We start from the raw sequence: 18,644 nt of genomic DNA, 5'->3' as shown, positions 1-18,644 counted from the left end.
GCTCTCTATGCACACACAAGAGGACAGGCGATTGTTAAGATCTAAGTTAGGTTTCTGCACCAGCAGCGGTTTCAGAATAAAGCCAAAGACTGTGCCCTGTAATGGGCAAGGCAAGCCAAGAAACGGTCTGCAGCAGCTGGCTCCTGCGTCACCACCGGAAAAAGTTTATTTTCTTGCAGCACAGACAGCCCACACAGCCCCTTTCGTACAGAAGGCCCTCCACCCTTACGTGCAACATGCCCACGTGCGCCCTCCAGACAGACAGCTGCCTGCCTGCCTGCCTGCCTGGAAGGGTGGGCCACGTGTGCGCACCCACTCCGCGAAGCCCCCTCACGCGTCCCAGCGCCCGGCAGAGGAAGAGGGGCTGCTCCGCCGGCGCTCAGGCCAGCACTGGCTCACGGGCGTTGTTCTGCCTCTTCACCACGAACAGCTTCTGCCCGGAGATGGTCACCAGGAAGGAGTGCTCCCCGAACACCACTGCAAGGGGGGAGAGACGCGCCCAGCGGGGTCAGGGCCGGCCGGGCCTGGGGGGACCCCACCGCCGCCCCCGAGGGAGGGAGCGGGCCGCCCCTCGGGGCCCCCCGCCGGACTCGCCTGAGATGCGCCGGAACGGCACCTCGGGGCAGCGCGGCAGGCGGAAGGCGCAGGCCGTGTTCACCAGCTCGGAGATGGCGCCGGCCGTCCGCTCGTCGTTCTCCAGGTCGCCCGCCGACTGCGGAGGAGAAGCGGGAGGAGGAGAAGCAGGAGGACGCGCGTCAGCGGCGGCAGGAGCCGGGGAGGGCGCGGGGGCTGCAGCCGCGCCCGGGCCGCCTCGCGGGGGGTGGGGGGAGAGAGAAGGGCTGCTCTGAGGGGGCGGGACCCGGAGCCCCCCCAGCGACACACACACGCGGGGTGGGGGAGGGGCACTCACGGCCAGCACCGCCCCGTCGCAGATCACCAGGTAGCCCGTCTGGTCGGGGACGCGCTCCAGGCCCTGCGTCAGCGCCGTCGCCTGCGGGGGAGGGGAGAGGAGAGGAGGAAGAGGAGGGGAGACCTCAGCCCCCCCGGGCCCCCTCCCACCGCGCGCCGCCGCCCCCCCCCCCAGGTCCCCCCTCACCATGTTGCGGCTCCGGCAGCGGCTGGGCGGCACCTGCGAGGGATGGAGGCGACCCGCTCGACGCACTTCCGGGCCGCGGCTTCCGCTTCCTGCGCGTGGAGGGCGCGGCCTAGAGCGGCGCCCCGGAGGCCGGCCCCGCCCCTTCCGGCCCTTAGCGCGGCGCAGGCGCAGGGGGCGCGGCGGGGCGCAGGGCGGCGGCGGCGCGGATGGCGAGGGCGAGCAGGGCGGCCGCGGCCGGGGCGGCCAGCAGGGCGGCGGTGGCGCCGAAGGCGGCGAGGAAGAGCGGGCGCGGGCAGAAGCCGGCCCGGCCGCGAGCCTCGTAGTCCGGCGGGTAGGCGGGGAAGACCCAGGCGCTGCCTGCGGGGGACGAGGAGGAGGAGCCGGCGAGTGAGGAGGGGCGCTCCGGGCCGCGCCGCCCGCCCGCCCGCCCGCCCGCCCGCGACCCCCGCCCGGCCGGGCACTGACCTGCGAGGACCCAGGCGCAGAGGAAGAGGCGGAGGGCGGCGCGCAGGCGGCGGGCCAGGCGGGCCAGGGCTCCGGGCGCGCCCCCGCCGCCGCCGCCCCCGTCCCCCCGAGCCGGCGCGCAGCTGAGCAGCAGGAGGGCCAGCCCCGCGGCGCCCAGCAGCGCCAGGTAGAGCGGGAGGCGCGGCTGCCGCGGGCACTGGCCGGAGTAGACGGCGCCTGGCGGGCAGGGAAGGAAGGAGAGAGAGGAGAGCCTCAGCGCCGCCGCCGCCGCCGCCCACCCGGTGTGCTCCCCCCTCCGCCGCCGCCGCCGCCGCCTCCTCAGGCCGAGGAATAAGGCGGCTGCCCTGCCCTGCCCTGCCCTGCCCTGCCGGCGGCGCCCCGTGAGGATGCAGAAGGACGCAGCCCTCCAGTCTGCCCGGGCGGGGGGGGGGGGAGGTCCCCGGGGCAGCCCCGCATTCTCACCGGTTTAAACTGTTCCGAAGGGTCCGTGTCAGAGACCCTCCAGTTATCCAGCAGCACCCCCCCCCCCCAGTCTCAGAATAGGCTTTACATCGGTTCCCTTTCAGACCCTGATAGTTGCTTTTTCCCAAGCCGCTGACCCTGCGGTTGGTCAGTCAGTCACTAACTACTTCCGCACACCGGTTGAGCCTGGAATCAGCAGGCAGCCTTGCTCCAGTAGGCAGAGCAAAGCCAGGCTGGGGTCCCCGCTAGGAGCACATTTCAGACACACAAAGAGAGAGGGCAGCTGCAGCATGCATCCCCCCCCCCCCCACACACACACTCATCTTTCAAGCAGCAGGTAGACCCAATTCCAGGCTACACAGGAGGTAGTGGGAAAACATCACTCCCTAAGCAGCAGTAGCCCAGCAGAACACTTCCAAGCGAAGGCTGCCCTTTCCTTGGCCCCCTCAAGAAAGGCAAGGAGGACATCAGGTGGCATGCTTTGTATTTTGACAGAATTGGGAAGTGAAACTCAAGGCCATCTAGTCCAACAGCTACCCACCAATACAGAAGGCAGGCCGCAAGGCTCATCCCCTCCCCTCACATACCTGTCAGTATCTGCACCCATGGCTGCAGCTTGCGCAAACAGAACTTTGTTAAAAGTTGTGTGAACAAAACAGGCAGCTCCAGCTATTTCCTACAGGTCTTTACTCCCCGCTCAAGTTAACAAAACTTCTAAAAATACCCCAAGTGTTTTAGCAGCCCCTCCTCAGCTATGACTCAGGTGCCTTTGACTCTTGCATGCAAGCAAGCTCCAGAATACCTCTGAGTTTGCGGCAGCTGCAGCCTACTGCCTGAGGAAACGGTTGTACCAGTCAAGGCCAAGCAGACAGGAATTTTGTTTTTAAGCAAGAAGGCTTTAGTGGAACTGTTGGCTGAGCAAAGAAGCAGGATAAGCAAACTAGAGGAGTCTGCCCCAGGGAGGGAATGCAATTCTGTCACTCACCAATAACAATCCCTGCAATGGGCAATGCTGCAAACAAGATCTTCCCCAGGTCTAAAGGAAGCAAATAAAAACTTTTATTGCAAAGAAACCCATATTTTCTGTGGAAGCACAGTGAGGAAGCAAAATAGTCCCTACTCACAGATCAGGAGGGGGTGTACAGGGGCCTCTTCTGTGGCTATCAAAAGGTCAGTGCTGCTCTGTTGCTCCTCAGTCATGGCAGTTGCAGAGAGGAACAAGATGTGTCTGAAAGGGCACCAGCAGGCACAGGTTGCTGTCCTGGCCCCTTCTCCATATGTTGCTCCTCAAGCATTCTGGTCCCAGGTGCCACCCATTCTCACCTGCTCCCTGGAACGAGGTAATTAAAGCAAAATGAGCCACTCGTTTTGTGTGTGGGGGGGGGAGAGAAGCAGGGAGCATGCACTCTGGGAAAGGGGAGGACACACCTCTCCTCCCCTGGCTGGTGGCTATACTCATTTGGTACCATTTGACTGGTCTGTGTGTGTGTTGATATAAAACATCTCCAGCCTGCTTTTCCCAGCAAAAAGATTCCAAGGCAGCTAGCAATAAGTAACACAAAACAATATGTAAAAACAAGGATTAAGAAAAATAAACAGGAACCACGGCAGCCAGTGACAGCAATCACCCCTTTCCATGCTCGCCAAAGAATCTGGCAGCGAAACCCAGCCTGCACTAAGCCCGATTGCTCTGGGCACAGTCCAGGTTTGCAGTGATCACCCAAAGACAAGCTGGTCCTGCCGGGCTGTTCGCCAACAGGAAAGGTGGTGCAGTTGCAAAAGCCCACTCCTGGCACATCTCGGGAGAGAGGGACTGTAATGATTTCAAGAAATGGGTGCATGTGTCTTTAAATGCTTGGTTTAAGCTGGGTGGGGAGAGAGAGAGAGAGAAGAGTGAGTGATGTGATTGGTTGATGACTGAGAGTGTGGGTGGAGTGAATGCAGTTTAGACTGACAGTGCAGAGAGAAAAGGTTGCCAGTCAGAGGAAAGCAGGCTGGCTGTGTGCTGCCTGAGCATGTTGAAGTGTTTTATGAGAGAAATATGACCTGTGTGGACCCTGAACTGAGCATGTTTGTGAAAGGACACTCAGGGAAAGAGGGGCCGGCTGTGTGCTGCCGGAGCAGGTTTCATATTTCTGTGAGTGAGAGTCAGAGAAAGAGAGGCCGGCTGTGTGCTGCCTACATTTGAAGTATTTGTGAGAGGACTATTGAGTCTAGTGAAGGAGGATAACTGTGTGTGAAGCCTTAGAAGAGATCTGTGTGAATGAGTTTATAGGAAGTAACTTTAAGAACTAAGAGCTACTTTTATGAAACCAATACGCTTCTTGAAAAATAAACATTTGTTTTGTTTTGTTATATCCCAGAGTAGCTGTCAGTGTTATCTCCCATTCCTATCCTCAGGGCCACATAGAACCATGAAGGAGCCTGACGCATAAACACGTTACCAAAGGGAAAACTTAATTAAAACATATTGGAATATAATATTCCTGGTGGCAGCTAACTACCCAGAGGGTGTGAAGGGAAAGATTAAAAGAAAAATCTACCCCCCAAAAGTAAAGGTCATAACAGGGACCCTTCTGGAGAGTTCTTGGTGTTAAGCAGATTATTCAGGGAAGTTCGTACGGGAGGCTGCAGCCCCGAATATCAGGGAGTTTAAAGGGAGGAAAGTAGATTTTGAAGTTGGGCCCAGAAACTGCAGTCACTGAAGACAGAGTAAGGTGGAGGGGGTGTTGCTTGGGGAAAACTGACGGGCCAGTCAACCAGGCTTAGATGCTGAATTACTTAGGATGGCATGTAGGAAGACGGTTACTTTCCAGAGAGCATTTCCTGGAGGGTGAAGTGTTTGGCAGATTTACCTGTTGGTGTTTTCATTCTGCGTGTTCTTAATTCTGATTTTAACTCCCTCCCATTTAAAGAGTCAGTTGTCTGCTCACTGTTTAAAGAACCACCCCTAGAAAGAAATCAACCTGCCCTTGCTAGCCAAAGTGCTTGAGAGAGAGAGTAGCAGGTGAACTCCGGGTCTTCCTGGATAGCTCTGGTGTTCTGGACCCTTTTTAGTCTGGCTTCAGGCTGGGCTGTGGGATGGCTTCAGCTGATGATCTCCACTTGAGTGCAGATAGAGGCCTAGGGAGGTGGTGGTGAGCTCCCCCCCCCCACTGGCAGTCTTCAAGAAGAGGCTGGATGAACACTCGTCAGGGATGCTTTAGGCTCATCCTGCACTGGGCAGGGGGTCGGACTAGAAGCTCTGTATGGCCCCTTCCAACTCTGTGATTCTAGAGGCCGTACTTCCTTGTTGCTCCTGGATCTGCCTGCAGCCTTTGATACAGTAGATCATGCCATCCTATTTTAAGGTGTTTGGAGGTAGGAGTAGGTGCCAGGGGATGTTCCTTGGCTGTGGGATGGCTTCAGTTGATGATCTCCACTTGAGTGCAGATAGAGGCCTAGGGAGGTGGTGGTGAGCTCCCCCCCCCCCACTGGCAGTCTTCAAGAAGAGGCTGGATGAACACTCGTCAGGGATGCTTTAGGCTCATCCTGCACTGGGCAGGGGGTCGGACTAGAAGCTCTGTATGGCCCCTTCCAACTCTGTGATTCTAGAGGCCGTACTTCCTTGTTGCTCCTGGATCTGCCTGCAGCCTTTGATACAGTAGATCATGCCATCCTATTTTAAGGTGTTTGGAGGTAGGAGTAGGTGCCAGGGGATGTTCCTTGGCTGTGGGATGGCTTCAGTTGATGATCTCCACTTGAGTGCAGATAGAGGCCTAGGGAGGTGGTGGTGAGCTCCCCCCCCCCCCACTGGCAGTCTTCAAGAAGAGGCAGGAAGAATACTGGTCAGGGATGCTCTAGACTGGATCCTGCACTGGGCAGGGGGTCGGACTAGGTGGTCTGTAGGGCCCCTTCCAACTCGGGGATTCTGTGATTCTAGAGGCTGTACTTCCTTGTTGCTCCTGGATCTGCCTGCAGCCTTTGATACAGTAGAGCATGCCATCCTATTAAGGTGTTTGGAGGTAGGAGTAGGTGCCAGGGGATGTTCCTTGTCCTGGTTTAAATCCTTCCTCACAGAATGGGCTCAAAAGTATTGCTGTGGGAGACCAGCCGTCTTCATAGTGGAAAGTCTCTTACAGGATTCCACCAGATGCAATCTTATCCCCCCATAATATTCAATCTCTATATTGAGCCTTTAGGAGAAATGATTTGTAGCTTTGGAATTCGATGTCATCATCAAACGTGGATGTGGATGACAACCAGCTCTGTCTCTATCCAAATCAAATGTTGATGCAGTAGAGGTCTTAAGTCATTGCCTGAAAACTGCGGTCAAATGGCTGAAATCAAACAAATTGAAACTGAACCCAGACAAAACAGAAATGATGCCGGTTAGGGAGGTGGAGACACTGACGGCCGTGGTGCTCTCCACTTTCAGTGGGGTTCAGTTGACCCTCGCAGCCTGTTGAGAGCCTAGGGCTTACCGGATCCAGCATTGCTGCTAGAGAAAAGCAGCTGCAAGAATGCTTTCTTGAAAGACAGTCTACCCAGAGGATGGCGCCCTACCTTGACATGGCCAATACGGCCACCTGGATCCACACCATGGTAACATCAAAATTTGACTGTATGCTCTAGTCTACATAGGTCTCTCCTCAAAGTGAACTGAGAGACTTGCGTCGGCACAGAATGCCACAGCTCAGTAGTTCCATTGTCTACCCATCAGTTACTGGGCTCAGTTCATGGTTTTGGCTATCATATACGAAGCCCTTCGTGGCCTCTGAGCCCCATAGCTACAGAACCACCTTTCCCTCTGCCCCTCTGTGGCAGCTTCACTCATCTGAACAAGGCCTTCTGCAGGTGCCACCATGCAAAGGGGCAAAATCAACAGCTGCCCATACACATTCCCAGTTGTGGCCTCCAACTTGGGGAACAGCCTGCCTGAAGGAAGTCGGGAAGCTCCTGACTTTCCACAAACTATGCAAAACTGAATGATTCAGGAGGGTGGTATGACTGTCCTGTAAGGAAATGGCGCAGATGTGCTTGATAAAGGGACAAGGACAGTGAACTATACTGCTGTGCACCATCTGTGGCTCCAAGTGTGCTCTACTGGGTAGTTTCCTTGTTTAGTATGTCATGATAAATTACTTGTTTTGGCATTGGTTATGGTTGTTTTCAAATTTCTGCAATCCACACCTTATTGTATTGTTTATTGAATGCCCCAGCGATCATATTGATCAGCAACCTTTTCCAGGAAATAGTTAGTGCTCAGTAGTATAGTCTACAGTTCCTGTCCCTTTATCAAAACATCTCTTTGAACCATTTCCTTACAGCACAGCCCTAGCACCTAAGAAAGCCCTCCTGAATATTTTGGTTTTTCAGAGTTTGCAGAAAGCGAGTAGGACCTCCTCAGGAAAGCTGCTGTCTCGGGTGTGGGGAGCCATCACAGAGAGTGTGCATGTATGGGCAGCTAACTTCTTAAGGTGGGCTTGATGGTGATCCCCCCCCTCCCATGTTTCTTGCTGTAATAATTTTAAATGTAATTGACCTGTTTTTTAAAAATAAATATTAGCCATTTCTGTTACCTCTGGTCATAAAGCAGGATGTAACGAAATGGTTACCAGGGGTGAAATGAGTGCCAGTTGCTGTTAATCTGTCTTTAAAGAAAGGGGAGGAAATGTTCCCCCTGAGGTTTGATGGGCTGTGGGGCCACGGAGGGGCCTGCAGGAGTCTTGGGGTGGGACGCCCTTCTTCCTGGACTACAACTCCCAGCTGCCCCGGGCCAAGAAAGGGCGGGAAAAATAAGGGGTGGGGCCTGAATAGATAGACTCCGCCGATCCTGAGGGTCAGTTAGTCTCCTTGGTTGAAGGAGGAGAGGCTCCTGCTGCTGGGTGCCTGGGCCCTAAGTGTGGAGGGCCTGGGAGGCAGCAGAGAGGAAAGGAAGGAAGGGGGGACCTTCTTCCCTGAGACCCCCCCACCAGCCCCTTAAGGCAGAGCAGGGGACAGTGTGGCAGGGGAAGCAGACGGCGGTTCTCTTCAGTTTGATTTTCTGCCCTGTGGGGTTCTGAACAGGGGGGGGGGTCTACCCCTATGTGTGGTGCCTTTACCTGCTTTGTATATAGTGCTCTGTATATAGTTATTGAATTATACTTTTTTGGAATATAAAGGACCTTGTGGTGCTCTGACTACGTAAGCTCCCCCACTTGGCACGCTACAGGGAGGGAGGGAGCCCAGGAGAACTGATCAGGCCAGACCTTGGTGGGTTGCCAATTCTCCAGGGCCCACCCAAAGATTGGGGAATTCACTTCCCAGTAGGGAACCTCAGCCAGAGGGGTCTCACTGCCCCTCAGTCAGGCGGTGTACAATTCAGTGAGTGCTGGCAGCGAGGAAGAGTGTCAGCCACGCCCACCAGGGACGGTGGGAGGCGGATAGCGGGGCTAGCAGGCCATTGACGGCGGCTCAGTTGCCCGGACAGAGAGCCAGCGCCCGTTCCGCCACACAGGATATATTTTTTTAAAATACTATTTATTGTTGTTCAAGACATGTTCTCTCTGTACCTTGCATAAGGTCAGAGAGATGAAACCATTTTCTGTACAATCCACACAGCTGTGGTACAGGAGTGTTTCTGCTAAGGGGAGGGGGGAGAAAAGGCGGAAGGATGGAGTCTGCTGAGGAGGGGTCTTCTCTCAGTATGCAACTGTGTAGTTTCTCAAGCAACCAACGCCATTTTCCCCAGAGAAGAGTCCAGACACCCCCCCCCCGCCCCCCGCTTGCTGGGCAGAACCTGTAGAGGGTGCTGCCGGCCGCAGCCAAGGGAGCCTGTCTGTTGGGGGTGTTCCCTAGACACAGTGTGGGAGAGCCTTCATCTGCAGCACCTCCCCTCTCGTGACAGTTGCCTGCGCCTGCTTCCTTCTCATCTTCCAGTCCTGCTGACCAGTCAGTGGAGCTATGCCGGGAAAGGGGAGCTCTCCCAGTGAGAGGGGCCTCCTTTTAAGCTGCAGGCAGGCACCCTAGGAGCATCTCCACCCTGGAGGAACCACAGTTCATGCCGAGCAACCTTTGGTTTGCTTTGTGTCTGGACCATTTCCGTGCACTGCTTTCCAGGATGAAACACAAACCGTATCGGGTGGGTGATCACACCAAGTTTATTTGGCACTGCTGCTGCTGTTTTCAAGGTGCTGCGAGAGAGGAGAGATGCGATGACAGGGCTGCCCGTTTGTCTACTCAGTCTCCCTGGGCTTCTCGGAGAAACGGGGAGGCAGAGAGGCGCAAAAGATGAGGGGATTCAGGACAGAGGAGGAAGATGGTCATTTGTCTCAAGGTCTGGTATAGGCCTGCGAGAGAGAAACTAAATGCAATTCAGTACAAAGGAAAGATCATCTGAGGAAGTTAATCTGGTATGCAGCTCTTTGGCCAGGTTTCCCCTCCTTGGCACTTGTCCAAAAAGGGCTCCCTTCAGCTGGAGCTAATTCGCGTTTTGCAAACAAAATTGGGTTGGTGCCAGACTCCGGTGTGGAAAGAGCTTGGCGGCTTGCCCTTCCTCCAGTAGCCCTCCACTTGTGCTCAGGGACGCTTCCCTCTCCAGCAGATTCTGCAGGGGAGAAAGGGCCCCTTGAGACACAGGGCCTCCCAGCTTGCGCAAGGACTCCGCTCTTTTCTGTCCGAGAGAGCTGAAGGGAGAGGGAGGGAAACAGCGTGCCCCGGATGTGCACAACAGGAATGCGTACACCACCCCCTTGCTACAGGAAGAGAAGAAACGTCTTCACCCCTCACACGAAGCAGGGAATGTGTCCTCCCAAGGTCTCTTGGCAGGATGCCCCCCCGCCCCCAGCACATGAACCCTGCAGAAATCCATGTCTCTGCTAGTGAAGAACCCTCACAGAGGCAGTTATGGAAGGCAGTCTCCGCACCTTGCATTGCAAGGCATGTCCCAAGAGCTCTCCTTGAACACATTCAAGATTGTGGGCTGTGATTCTCCTTGCTGCAGGTCCCGCACAGGCAGCCAGAGGGACCACTGAACATCTGGGTGCTGCAGAGGGCCAGCGGCACCATGGATGAGGGAGAAGAGGAACTCTGTGACCCCACTGGGTGCCAGCAGATGTCCTAAAGGGCTGTATTCACTTTCTTTGCTGCCAGCATCTGGCCTCTCACACACCCTGCCTCTGCCAAAAGCCCCACTGACCTGAAAACTCTGCTCTTCATTCCTGACACGCCCCCCCCCCCACCAATTGGACAAGGTTCCATTGTGGAGCTGGTACTTACGGAGGCTCCACACACAAATCCCAGTGCCAAGACACTAAGGGCGTAAAGGGAACCAGCCCCCCCACAGCTGCTGACACCGCCAAAACAAACATCTGGCAGGTGTGGAGGAAGGCTAGGGATCAGCCCTAGGCAAACAACCACAAAGGGGTCAAGAGACGGGGCCAGAGTTCCAGATGTTAGGGTAACCGCTCTCTCCTAATTTCTATGTTGGTGGCTGAGCATAGCATTCCCCCCTCCCCAACTCTGAGCATTTACAAACAGGTGGAGGCAGAAACAGAGCGGGAGAGGGGGTTCAAGTTGTATCAGTAGCTCCAACCACAGCACGCACTGGCCTGGGAATGGCGGGCTAGCACCAGACTCTGGAAAGAGCCCAGATCAGTGCAAGGAGCAGAGGCACTGTACGCTGGAGCTCCAGAACACACACACACACACCGTCGCCCCATTCCGCTTTCCCTTTCCCTGTCCCAGTTCCCAAGGCTTTACCAATGAACTTCCCTGTGAAGCCACAGTTGAAAGGTGCCTGAAACACCCTTGAGAGGGTACATGCAGAGCCTGCCTCTGCCACACACAGACCATGGGAAGCCCCCCCCCAAGTGCCCCCCCCAAGTCAATGGCTGCTTTCAAGATGCACTCGAGTTCTTGTCCTGGGGACAGAAAATTCTTTTCCTACTTGCTTTGTTCCTTCCGTACTTCCAGTCAATCACTGCAGAACAAGACAGAGACCCTTGCCTTGGACTCGTCTCCCCCACCCCATATCCTTACCACGACGACGACGTCACCTCTTATGATCCCCCCACCCCCAGGAAGAGACCTCAGGAGTCAAGTGCTTGCCACAGCTGTGAACAGACACGGTTTTCAGTTGGGCAATGCCTGGAGAAGGTTGGCCAGGAGGCACAGGAGGGCAAAGGGCCAGAGTGGCCATGCAGAATGGGCACCACTGGCAGAGAATGGCTTGTATAGGGACCACGTGGGTCTGCAACTGATGCAGGGGGTGGGGCTGGGGCTTGCCCTTCCATTGAGCTCATAAATGCCACTGAGGGCATTTATGAATCTATGCTGGCTGAGGGATGGGGGCTGCTGCTGCTTTTGGGCATGTGCAGAATCCCCCCACACGCATCCTGGGGGGAGGAACAGTCGCATCCTTGGCTCCCCTCCCTCCCATTCTGAGGGTCAGCAAGGCAAAAACTGGAGGTGGAGGCAAGAGGGTTCCAGGCCTGCCCCTGATGAGCATGACTCAGGCCATAACTTGGACCACGCCTGGGGCAGAACAGCCCACCCCGTTTCCAAGCCAGGCCACCCAGATCAAATGGGCCAAAGCCCAGAGGAGACAGCCCAGAGAAGGCGCCTCCAGTCCATACAGCCGGTGGAGAGGGGATGCTTCCTAGCCTCACCCAGGGCTAGGAACCAGACTCTCTGAGCGAGCCCCTGCTCCCCACACCCTCCCCAGGACAGGCTGGGGTGTGCAGTGAGGCACCTCGCCCCGGCTTTAAAGCTGTTCCCCTCGAAGCCCCAAGCTCCCTGCCGCAAAACCAACACAGGCAGGCATAGTCCTCCGCATCACACTTTTTAATGCTTCCTGGCGCCCGGGGAGGCCGGGGGGCCGCTCGGTTCTTCCGAAGGGAGGCTGCTGGGCGCGTCCGGCGGGCCCTCCCTGAAGACCTGGAAGGGCGGCCCGTGCCCTGGCACGATCACGTCGGCGATGCGCAGCGCCCGGGCCCTGCTGGCCGCCTGCCGCGCGGGGTCTTCGCTCAGCGGCTGCCACTGGCCCTCGTCGCCCTCGCGCTCGAAGAGGTCCCCGGCCAGCAGGACGTCGCCCAGGTCGGTGCCGCGCACCAGCAGGCTGACGTCGCTGCCCGTGTGGCCGGGCGTGGGCAGCACCTCCAGGCGCCCCGGGTGCAGCGCGTAGGGCAGCCCGCGGCGCAGGCCAGTGGGCAGGTAGCGCCCGTCAGGCGTGCAGAGGTCGGTGCCCACGATCAGGTCGGCGCGCGGGAAGAGGTTGAGGTTGCCGGCGTGGTCCGAGTGCCCGTGGGTGCACACCACGTGCCGCACGTCCTCCGGCGCCAGGCCCTGCCGCGCCAGCCCCGCCAGCAGCCGCCCGCGGCCCCATGGCCCGCCCGTGTCCACCAGCGTGGGCTGCGGGCCCAGCACCAGCGAGACCGTCCCGTCGGCCCGCGTGGCGCCGTCCGGCAGCTCCGCCGCGTGGCCCTCCTGCAGCACCACCACCGCGTAGGGCGCGCCCGGGATGCGCGGGCCCGGCAGGCGGCGGGTGCGCGGGCGCGGGCACGGCGGGCCGCGGGGGGGCTCCATCGAGCGGGCGGGCGGGCGCCGTCGGAAGCGGCCCCAGCAGCCGAGAGGGCGGGCCTTCCGGGGCGGGCCTGCGCTCGGCCGGAGGGCGCATGCCCGGAGCCGGAAGCCGGGCCGCGCTCGGGCCGCTCTAGGCTGGCGGGCTTCCGGCCCCGACGGGGCAGCGGCGGGCGCGCAGGCGCAGAGCCGGTCCTTGGGCGGCGGCCGCCGGCATGGCGGAGGAGAAGAAGGCGAAGGTGAGCTGCACGCAGCTGCCCACCGAGTCCATGAAGGCCATGGCCGAGTCGGTGGGCGTCGGGCAGGTGCCGGAGGAGACGTGCCAGCTGCTGGCCGACGAAGTCAGCTACCGCCTCAAGGAGGTGGCCCAGGTGGGGCTCGCGGGCAAAGGGGTGGGGGTGGGGGGCGTCGGGGGCCCTTCTGGGCGGGGCGGCGCCCCTGACGCCTCTCTCGCACCCCCTCCCCTCCCCCAGGACGCCCTGAAGTTCATGCGGATGGGGAAGCGCCGCAGCCTCACGGCGGGGGACGTGGACTTCGCCCTCAAGCTCAAGAACGTGGAGGTGCCCGGGGGGGGGGGGGGTCTGCCTGGGCTGCGGGCGGGCGGTGCCGTCGGCCCTCCCCGCCTGACCGCCCCGTCTGGCCGCAGCCCCTGTACGGCTTCCACGCGCAGGAGTTCATCCCGTTCCGCTACGCCAGCGGCGGGGGCCGCGAGCTGTACTTCTACGAGGAGAAGGAGGCGGAGCTGGGCGACATCATCAACACGCCCCTGCCGCGCGTCCCGCTCGACGTCTGCCTCAAGGGTGAGCCGGGCGCCGGGGCTGCAGCCGCTGTCCGGCGCGGGAGGGCGGAGCCGAGGCTATCCGGCTGCCCGCCCGCCCGCCGGTCCCAGGCCGCCCCCGGCGGGATCCCCTTCCACCTGCCGGGCCGGACAGGAAAACGGACCCTCCGGGGGACTCCTCCCGGGCCCTTCCCTGCACAGCTTCCCCCGGCTCTCCCTGCTCCAGTCAAGGCCCCTTGCCTCTGCTTGGCAGCCCCCCACCCCCCCCGCCATGCCTTAGAGACTCCCGGTTGACTGCTGGAGCACCCGGCGGGGTATGTATTTTCAGATCAGAGTGTGCTGAAGGGCTGGGGATAAAATGCAGGGCAGATGTCCTTGCAGAAGGAAAGCTGGAGGGTTCCAGAAGCCAAAGGGTACCTTTAGTTTTGCAGGTCTATTTTCAGCAATCTGCGTGCGATGCTGTAAAATATAAGCTGAGGGATTTCAGGGTCATGAAATGGGTAGAAGTTCCGGTGATCTGAGGTTGCTTTCTTCTCTACCAGCACACTGGATGAGCATCGAAGGAGTTCAGCCCGCCATCCCAGAAAACCCACCCCCAGGTGAGTGGGAAACAGCGGCGTGAATCATGAAAGCTTTGTCTCAAGTGGCGAGGGTCATATCCTGCAGCATACCACTAGAAGACCACTACCTCCCCTTGCCAGCTGTACATCACCCAACACCTGTAGCCTGGGAGAACCGTGGTCTTCCCTCTGCCTCTTTTTCCCCTTTCAGCCCCGAAGGAGCAGCAGAAAGCAGAGGCCACGGAACCGCTGAAAGCCACCAAGCCCGGTCAGGAGGAAGAGGGGGCCCTCCAGGGCAAAGGCCAGAGTGCCACGCCCCCCGATGGCAAAGGTCAGTCCCACTGCCCTCAGACCCTGTGGCCAGAGAGGGAGGGCTGCTTTCTGGAGCGGTTAATGGCTGACTCAACAGCTTGACTGGAGGGTCTGCAAAGATGGGCTGGGTTGGGATGGGAAAACAAGGGAGGAAGCTGGGCTTGGGGGAGAGTTTACAAAGAGCCTGCTGTGCCGAGCCCACGTGTGGCCTGTGCTGGCCAGCCACGGGCTTCTCCAGAGGAAAGCATTTGACGCCTTCTGCCTTTGGCTTCTTTGGATGCGTTGCGGAGCACTCGAGTTGAGAGAGATGGGTTGTTCAGTGCTTCTGTGGTTTCCCACGTTGCTACTTGGTACTGGTAGCTGCCTATCCCAGATGGAAGATTTATGCTGTGGGTAGGAGAACACATTGCCTCAACAACCTGCTCTACCCCCCCACCCCACCCTCCTGCAGGCAAAGAGAAGAAAGGACCCCTCTTGGAGGGGACCCCCCTGAAGCTGAAGCCACGAAGCATTCACGAGCTGTCCGTGGAGCAGCAGCTGTACTACAAGGAGATCACGGAGGCCTGCGTGGGCTCCTGTGAGGCAAAGCGGGCGGTGAGCGAGCCAGCCTCCCCATGTCCTGGACCTGGCATGTAGTCCTTCCCGCTTGGACCCTCAGCCTCCTTCTGACCCACACGCACCTTTTCTGTATTCCTGCCCATGCTCCAGCTGGCCCGTGGGAACATATGCATGAAAGTGGCGCCCTCTAGTGTGAGGCTCCTGCAGCCGTCCCTTGGTGGTGTGTGTCTTTGGTCTGATGCCCAGGCAGTTGAGCAAGTGCTGTAGGACCCAAATGATGAGCAGGTATCCCTGGAAGGCTTGTGAAAGTAAAGGCAAGTTGGGCAACTTTGCCCTTGAGTGTGCCGCACAGCAGCGTCTTGCTGGTACACTGTGTGTTGTGCTTGCAGCTGCAGGAAGGGCCAGCGTGTGGTGTCTGCCTCACACGCACCCTGTAGCAGGCTCACCATGTTTTGCCCTGCTCCAGGCTGCACTAGGAAAGCTGGTTCTTTTACTAAGGCTGGTAGGAAATCCACTCCTGTAGGCACTCTTGCTGAGCCCCCCTAATCCTCTCTTCATCCCCCCCTCCCCCTTTTCTTCCCAGGAGGCGCTACAGAGCATTGCTACGGACCCAGGACTGTATCAGATGCTGCCTCGGTTCAGCACTTTTATCTCGGAAGGGGTGAGGCAGTCTGGGCAGGACACCCTTCCCCTTGCAAGGATCGCGGGGATTACGATCCTAACGTGACGACGTGGACCTCCACGCGGGCCCTTGTGCCTGCCTGGCTTTGGTCCTCTGCTCCATGAGCTGGTCTCACGTGTGTGCCAGCCCTGCCATGCCCGCCCGTTTGTGAGCACCTCTTCCTGCCCAGGACGGTTTGCTCTGCTGCTACTCCTGCTTCTGAGTTTGCTCTGCTGCTGCTCTTCCCAAGGCTGCTCTAGGGGGAGGGATTATTGTCAAACTCAATTGCAAGATACGGGCGATAAGTTTGGGGGGAGGGGTCAGAGCAACTGCAGGCACCATTTAGGTGGGCGGTTCCGGGGGGCCGCCTGCTTGCCTTGGCCGCTGTCTGTGTGATTTGGGGGCGGGCACAGGCAGCCGTGCTCAAGCAGCAGCATCCACCGTTGCCCCAGGAAGCGTCCAATGGGTTGGGAGGTAGCCAAGGGGTGGCCCCCTGTTGCTGTCCCAAGAGACCACCTGGTGTGCCAGGAAAGCTTTGTGGCTGCTTGTCTTTCCAAGGCAGTGCAGCATTGCCCTGTAGCCCAGGGCACTAGGAGGAGGCCGCTGCCCTCGGCTCGGACTGCTCAAGGCGCTCCTCCTCCTCCCAGGTGCGTGTGAACGTGGTACAGAATAACTTGGCCCTCCTCATCTACCTCATGCGGATGGTGAAGGCTCTCATGGACAACCCCACCCTCTACTTGGAGAAATACGTGAGCTGCTGGGGACAGAGAAGGGGCTGTCGCTACAGAGGAGTGGGCCTTAGGGGGCCTCAGCAGGCCGCGGGGTTGATGCTCTCCTTCCTCTGCGGCAGCTGCATGAGCTGATCCCTGCTGTGATGACCTGTGTGGTGAGCCGGCAGCTGTGCCTCCGGCCGGATGTAGACAACCATTGGGCCTTGCGGGATTTTGCTGCTCGCCTCATTGCCCAGATCTGCAAGAACTTCAGCACCACCACCAACAACATCCAGTCCCGGATCACCAAGACCTTCACCAAGGTGACGGGTAGCCAGGCTTGCAAGAGCCCCCTCCCTCTTTATTCCCTTTCCCCCTTTGGAGACCCAGTGCAGCTGACATCATTCTGCCCTTCTTCATTTTATCCTTGCAACATCTCTGTGAGGTGGGCTAGGCTGAGAGGGCGTGACTGGCCCCTGGTCACCTCGTGAGCTGCGGTGGCAGAGCGGGCATTCGAACTTGTGTCTCTCAGATCCTGGTTGGAGACTCTAGCCACTACACCACACTGGGTCATGCTTTCTTCCTGGCTCTTTTTCCCACACCAGAGCTGGGTGGATGAGAAGACGCCCTGGACCACGCGATATGGCTCTATCGCTGGACTGGCTGAACTTGGGCATGATGTGAGTACCCGCAGGGCGGCCCAGTGCATGCAGGGGAGGCCTTTCGGGGGCCAGCCGAGAGCTGGCCCTCTGCTGGCGCCTGTCCTCTTCTCCAGGTGATCAAGACGTTGATCCTGCCACGGCTGCAGGTGGAGGGAGAGCGGGTCCGTGCAGTCCTGGAGGGGCCTGTTGTCAGCAACATTGACAAGATCGGAGCTGACCACGTCCAGACCCTGCTGCTGGTAACGGGGGCGGGGGAGGCCAGGGCGTCACGGGGGTGGAGTGCCGGACAGACTTCCTCAGAGGCTGGCCGGGCATGCCTGAAGCAGGAGGCTGAGTGGCTCAGAGGAAGTCTTGGCAGGCGGGCAAGAAAATACGGGGAGGGGGGGGCTGCCTACCCATCCTCCTAGAAGGGGGGAAGACTTGGAGCACCTCCCATCCGTGAAGCTGCCACCACTTGTGTTTGGCGCAGGGGAGTGGAGTGCTGCTTCCTGCATTAGCGACGCAGGGGTGGGTGGGCAGGGGGGTGGAGAGTTTCGGAACTCGCCTCCCTCCCTTTCCCCTCCGCAGAAGCACTGTGCTCCTGTTTTGGCCAAGCTGCGCCCTGCGCCTGACAACCCCGAGGCTTACCGGGCTGAGTACGGGCCGTTGGGCACCCTGCTGTGCACCCACGTGGTCAAGGCGCGTGCCCAGGCTGCCCTGCAAGCCCAGCAGGTGAACCGCACCACCCTGACCATCACCCAGGTGAGGCAGCACTTCTCTCTCTCTCTCACAGCCGCTTGCTCGCACTGGGGGTCCAGCCCCTTCTTGGGAGCATAACCCGCCTCCTCTCTGCCTCCAGCCTCGCCCCACTCTGACGCTCTCCCAGGCCCCGCAGGGGTCCAGCAGTGCCTCGCGCACTCCCAGCATCCTCAAGGTGCCCAGCTCCATCACGCTGCCCATGCAAACTCTGGTCTCTGCCCGGCCGGCCACCCCCACGCAGCCTTCGCCCCCTCCCACCAAGTTCATCGTCATGTCCTCTGCCTCTGGAACCTCCACTTCCCAGCAGGTAAACGGGGGGGGGGCAGGGGGGGGGAGTCCAGGCTCCAGGGTGGGTGTGCGCCATCCTGGGCGAGCTGCTCTGTGACTTCCTCTTCCCCAACAACCCTGCAGGTGATAACGCTCAGCGGGGCTCCTGCCGCTACGTCTACTTCCCCTGTCACCACCACCGTCCCCAGCACTCAGCCCCTGGTGAAGCTGGTTTCGGGCGGGCAGGCAGCCCCCAGCCCCCCCGTCTCTGGCAGCGTCCAGAAATACATCGTGGTCTCCCTGCCGCCTGCTGCCGATGGCAAAGGGGCGAGCGGCCAGCTCTCACCCTCTTCTTCTGCCCAAGCCGGCTTGGCCCTCTCCACAGGCATCAAGCAGGAACGCAGCGACAGCCCCCAGCCCCCAGGGAACTCCAGCACCATCACAGCCACGGCCTTCCTCGCCAAGGCCAATGGGGCACCGGGCCTGGTGCCAGAGTCCCCACAACCTTCCCTGTGAGAGAGGTGATGGGTGGGCAGGGGCGGGCGGCAGCCTCTTCCTCTGGGCAGGTGGAGATGTGAGGCAGAGCAAGTCCTCAGGTCTGCGGGATGTGTGTCTCCACCCCCACCCTCCCTGGCATCTCCTGTCCCACACAGAGAGGGCTGCCTCCACGGATGAGTCACTTTTGTGTGTGTGGGAGGGGGCTGTTTACCCCTCAGAGGTGTCCCCATCCCCCCTTCAATGGTGTGTGTGTGTGTGTGTGTCTGTGCTCCCCCCTGTAAATAAATTCTTTTTGATTGTTGCTACATCCTCAGACTCCTGTCTTCATTGCCTGGCGT

The 18,644-nt window shown here is 59.2% G+C and overlaps 3 protein-coding genes across 3 annotated transcripts; 1 reads left to right on the top strand and 2 right to left on the bottom strand.

Moving 5' to 3' along the window:
* Positions 1 to 143: 143 nt before the first annotated feature.
* On the bottom strand, positions 144 to 3,223 carry LAMTOR4 (late endosomal/lysosomal adaptor, MAPK and MTOR activator 4). The gene is made up of 7 exons (XM_054994584.1): positions 3,167 to 3,223; positions 3,009 to 3,059; positions 1,562 to 1,777; positions 1,097 to 1,453; positions 911 to 991; positions 595 to 712; positions 144 to 477 (listed from the first exon to the last, which is right to left on the bottom strand). The coding sequence occupies exons 1-7, from the start codon at positions 3,221 to 3,223 to the stop codon at positions 380 to 382; spliced, it is 978 nt and encodes a 325-aa protein (XP_054850559.1). The 3' UTR covers positions 144 to 379.
* An 8,589-nt stretch (positions 3,224 to 11,812) lies between these two features.
* MBLAC1 (metallo-beta-lactamase domain containing 1) lies at positions 11,813 to 12,618 on the bottom strand. Its single transcript, XM_054995075.1, has one exon. It carries the CDS (start codon positions 12,566 to 12,568, stop codon positions 11,828 to 11,830), a length of 741 nt encoding a protein of 246 aa, XP_054851050.1. The 5' UTR covers positions 12,569 to 12,618; the 3' UTR covers positions 11,813 to 11,827.
* A 113-nt stretch (positions 12,619 to 12,731) lies between these two features.
* On the top strand, positions 12,732 to 18,613 carry TAF6 (TATA-box binding protein associated factor 6). Its single transcript, XM_054992436.1, has 14 exons — positions 12,732 to 12,933; positions 13,036 to 13,122; positions 13,209 to 13,362; positions 13,883 to 13,939; positions 14,112 to 14,231; positions 14,664 to 14,806; positions 15,354 to 15,431; positions 16,079 to 16,180; positions 16,282 to 16,464; positions 16,747 to 16,821; positions 16,917 to 17,042; positions 17,371 to 17,544; positions 17,642 to 17,848; positions 17,953 to 18,613. Exons 1-14 carry the CDS (start codon positions 12,778 to 12,780, stop codon positions 18,322 to 18,324), a joined length of 2,034 nt encoding a protein of 677 aa, XP_054848411.1. The 5' UTR covers positions 12,732 to 12,777; the 3' UTR covers positions 18,325 to 18,613.
* Positions 18,614 to 18,644: the final 31 nt, after the last annotated feature.

Source organism: Eublepharis macularius, chromosome 12 (assembly GCF_028583425.1).
Source record: "Eublepharis macularius isolate TG4126 chromosome 12, MPM_Emac_v1.0, whole genome shotgun sequence".
Lineage (NCBI taxonomy): Eukaryota > Metazoa > Chordata > Lepidosauria > Squamata > Eublepharidae > Eublepharis > Eublepharis macularius.
Note: the sequence above shows the minus strand (reverse complement) of the source record. Positions and strands in the feature narration are given on the sequence as shown.

Coding starts and splice junctions, on each gene's coding strand:
- LAMTOR4 (XM_054994584.1), bottom strand. CDS start 3,223: ATGACTGAGGAGCAACAGAGCAGCACTGACCTTTTGATAGCCACAGAA. Junction 3,060..3,166: donor TAGCCACAGAAGAGGCCCCT/GTACACCCCCTC, acceptor TGCTTCCTTTAG/ACCTGGGGAAGATCTTGTTT. Junction 478..594: donor GCCGTTCCGGCGCATCTCAG/GCGAGTCCGGCG, acceptor CCCCCCTTGCAG/TGGTGTTCGGGGAGCACTCC.
- MBLAC1 (XM_054995075.1), bottom strand. CDS start 12,568: ATGGAGCCCCCCCGCGGCCCGCCGTGCCCGCGCCCGCGCACCCGCCGC.
- TAF6 (XM_054992436.1), top strand. CDS start 12,778: ATGGCGGAGGAGAAGAAGGCGAAGGTGAGCTGCACGCAGCTGCCCACC. Junction 15,432..16,078: donor GCACTTTTATCTCGGAAGGG/GTGAGGCAGTCT, acceptor TCCTCCTCCCAG/GTGCGTGTGAACGTGGTACA. Junction 16,181..16,281: donor CCCTCTACTTGGAGAAATAC/GTGAGCTGCTGG, acceptor CCTCTGCGGCAG/CTGCATGAGCTGATCCCTGC.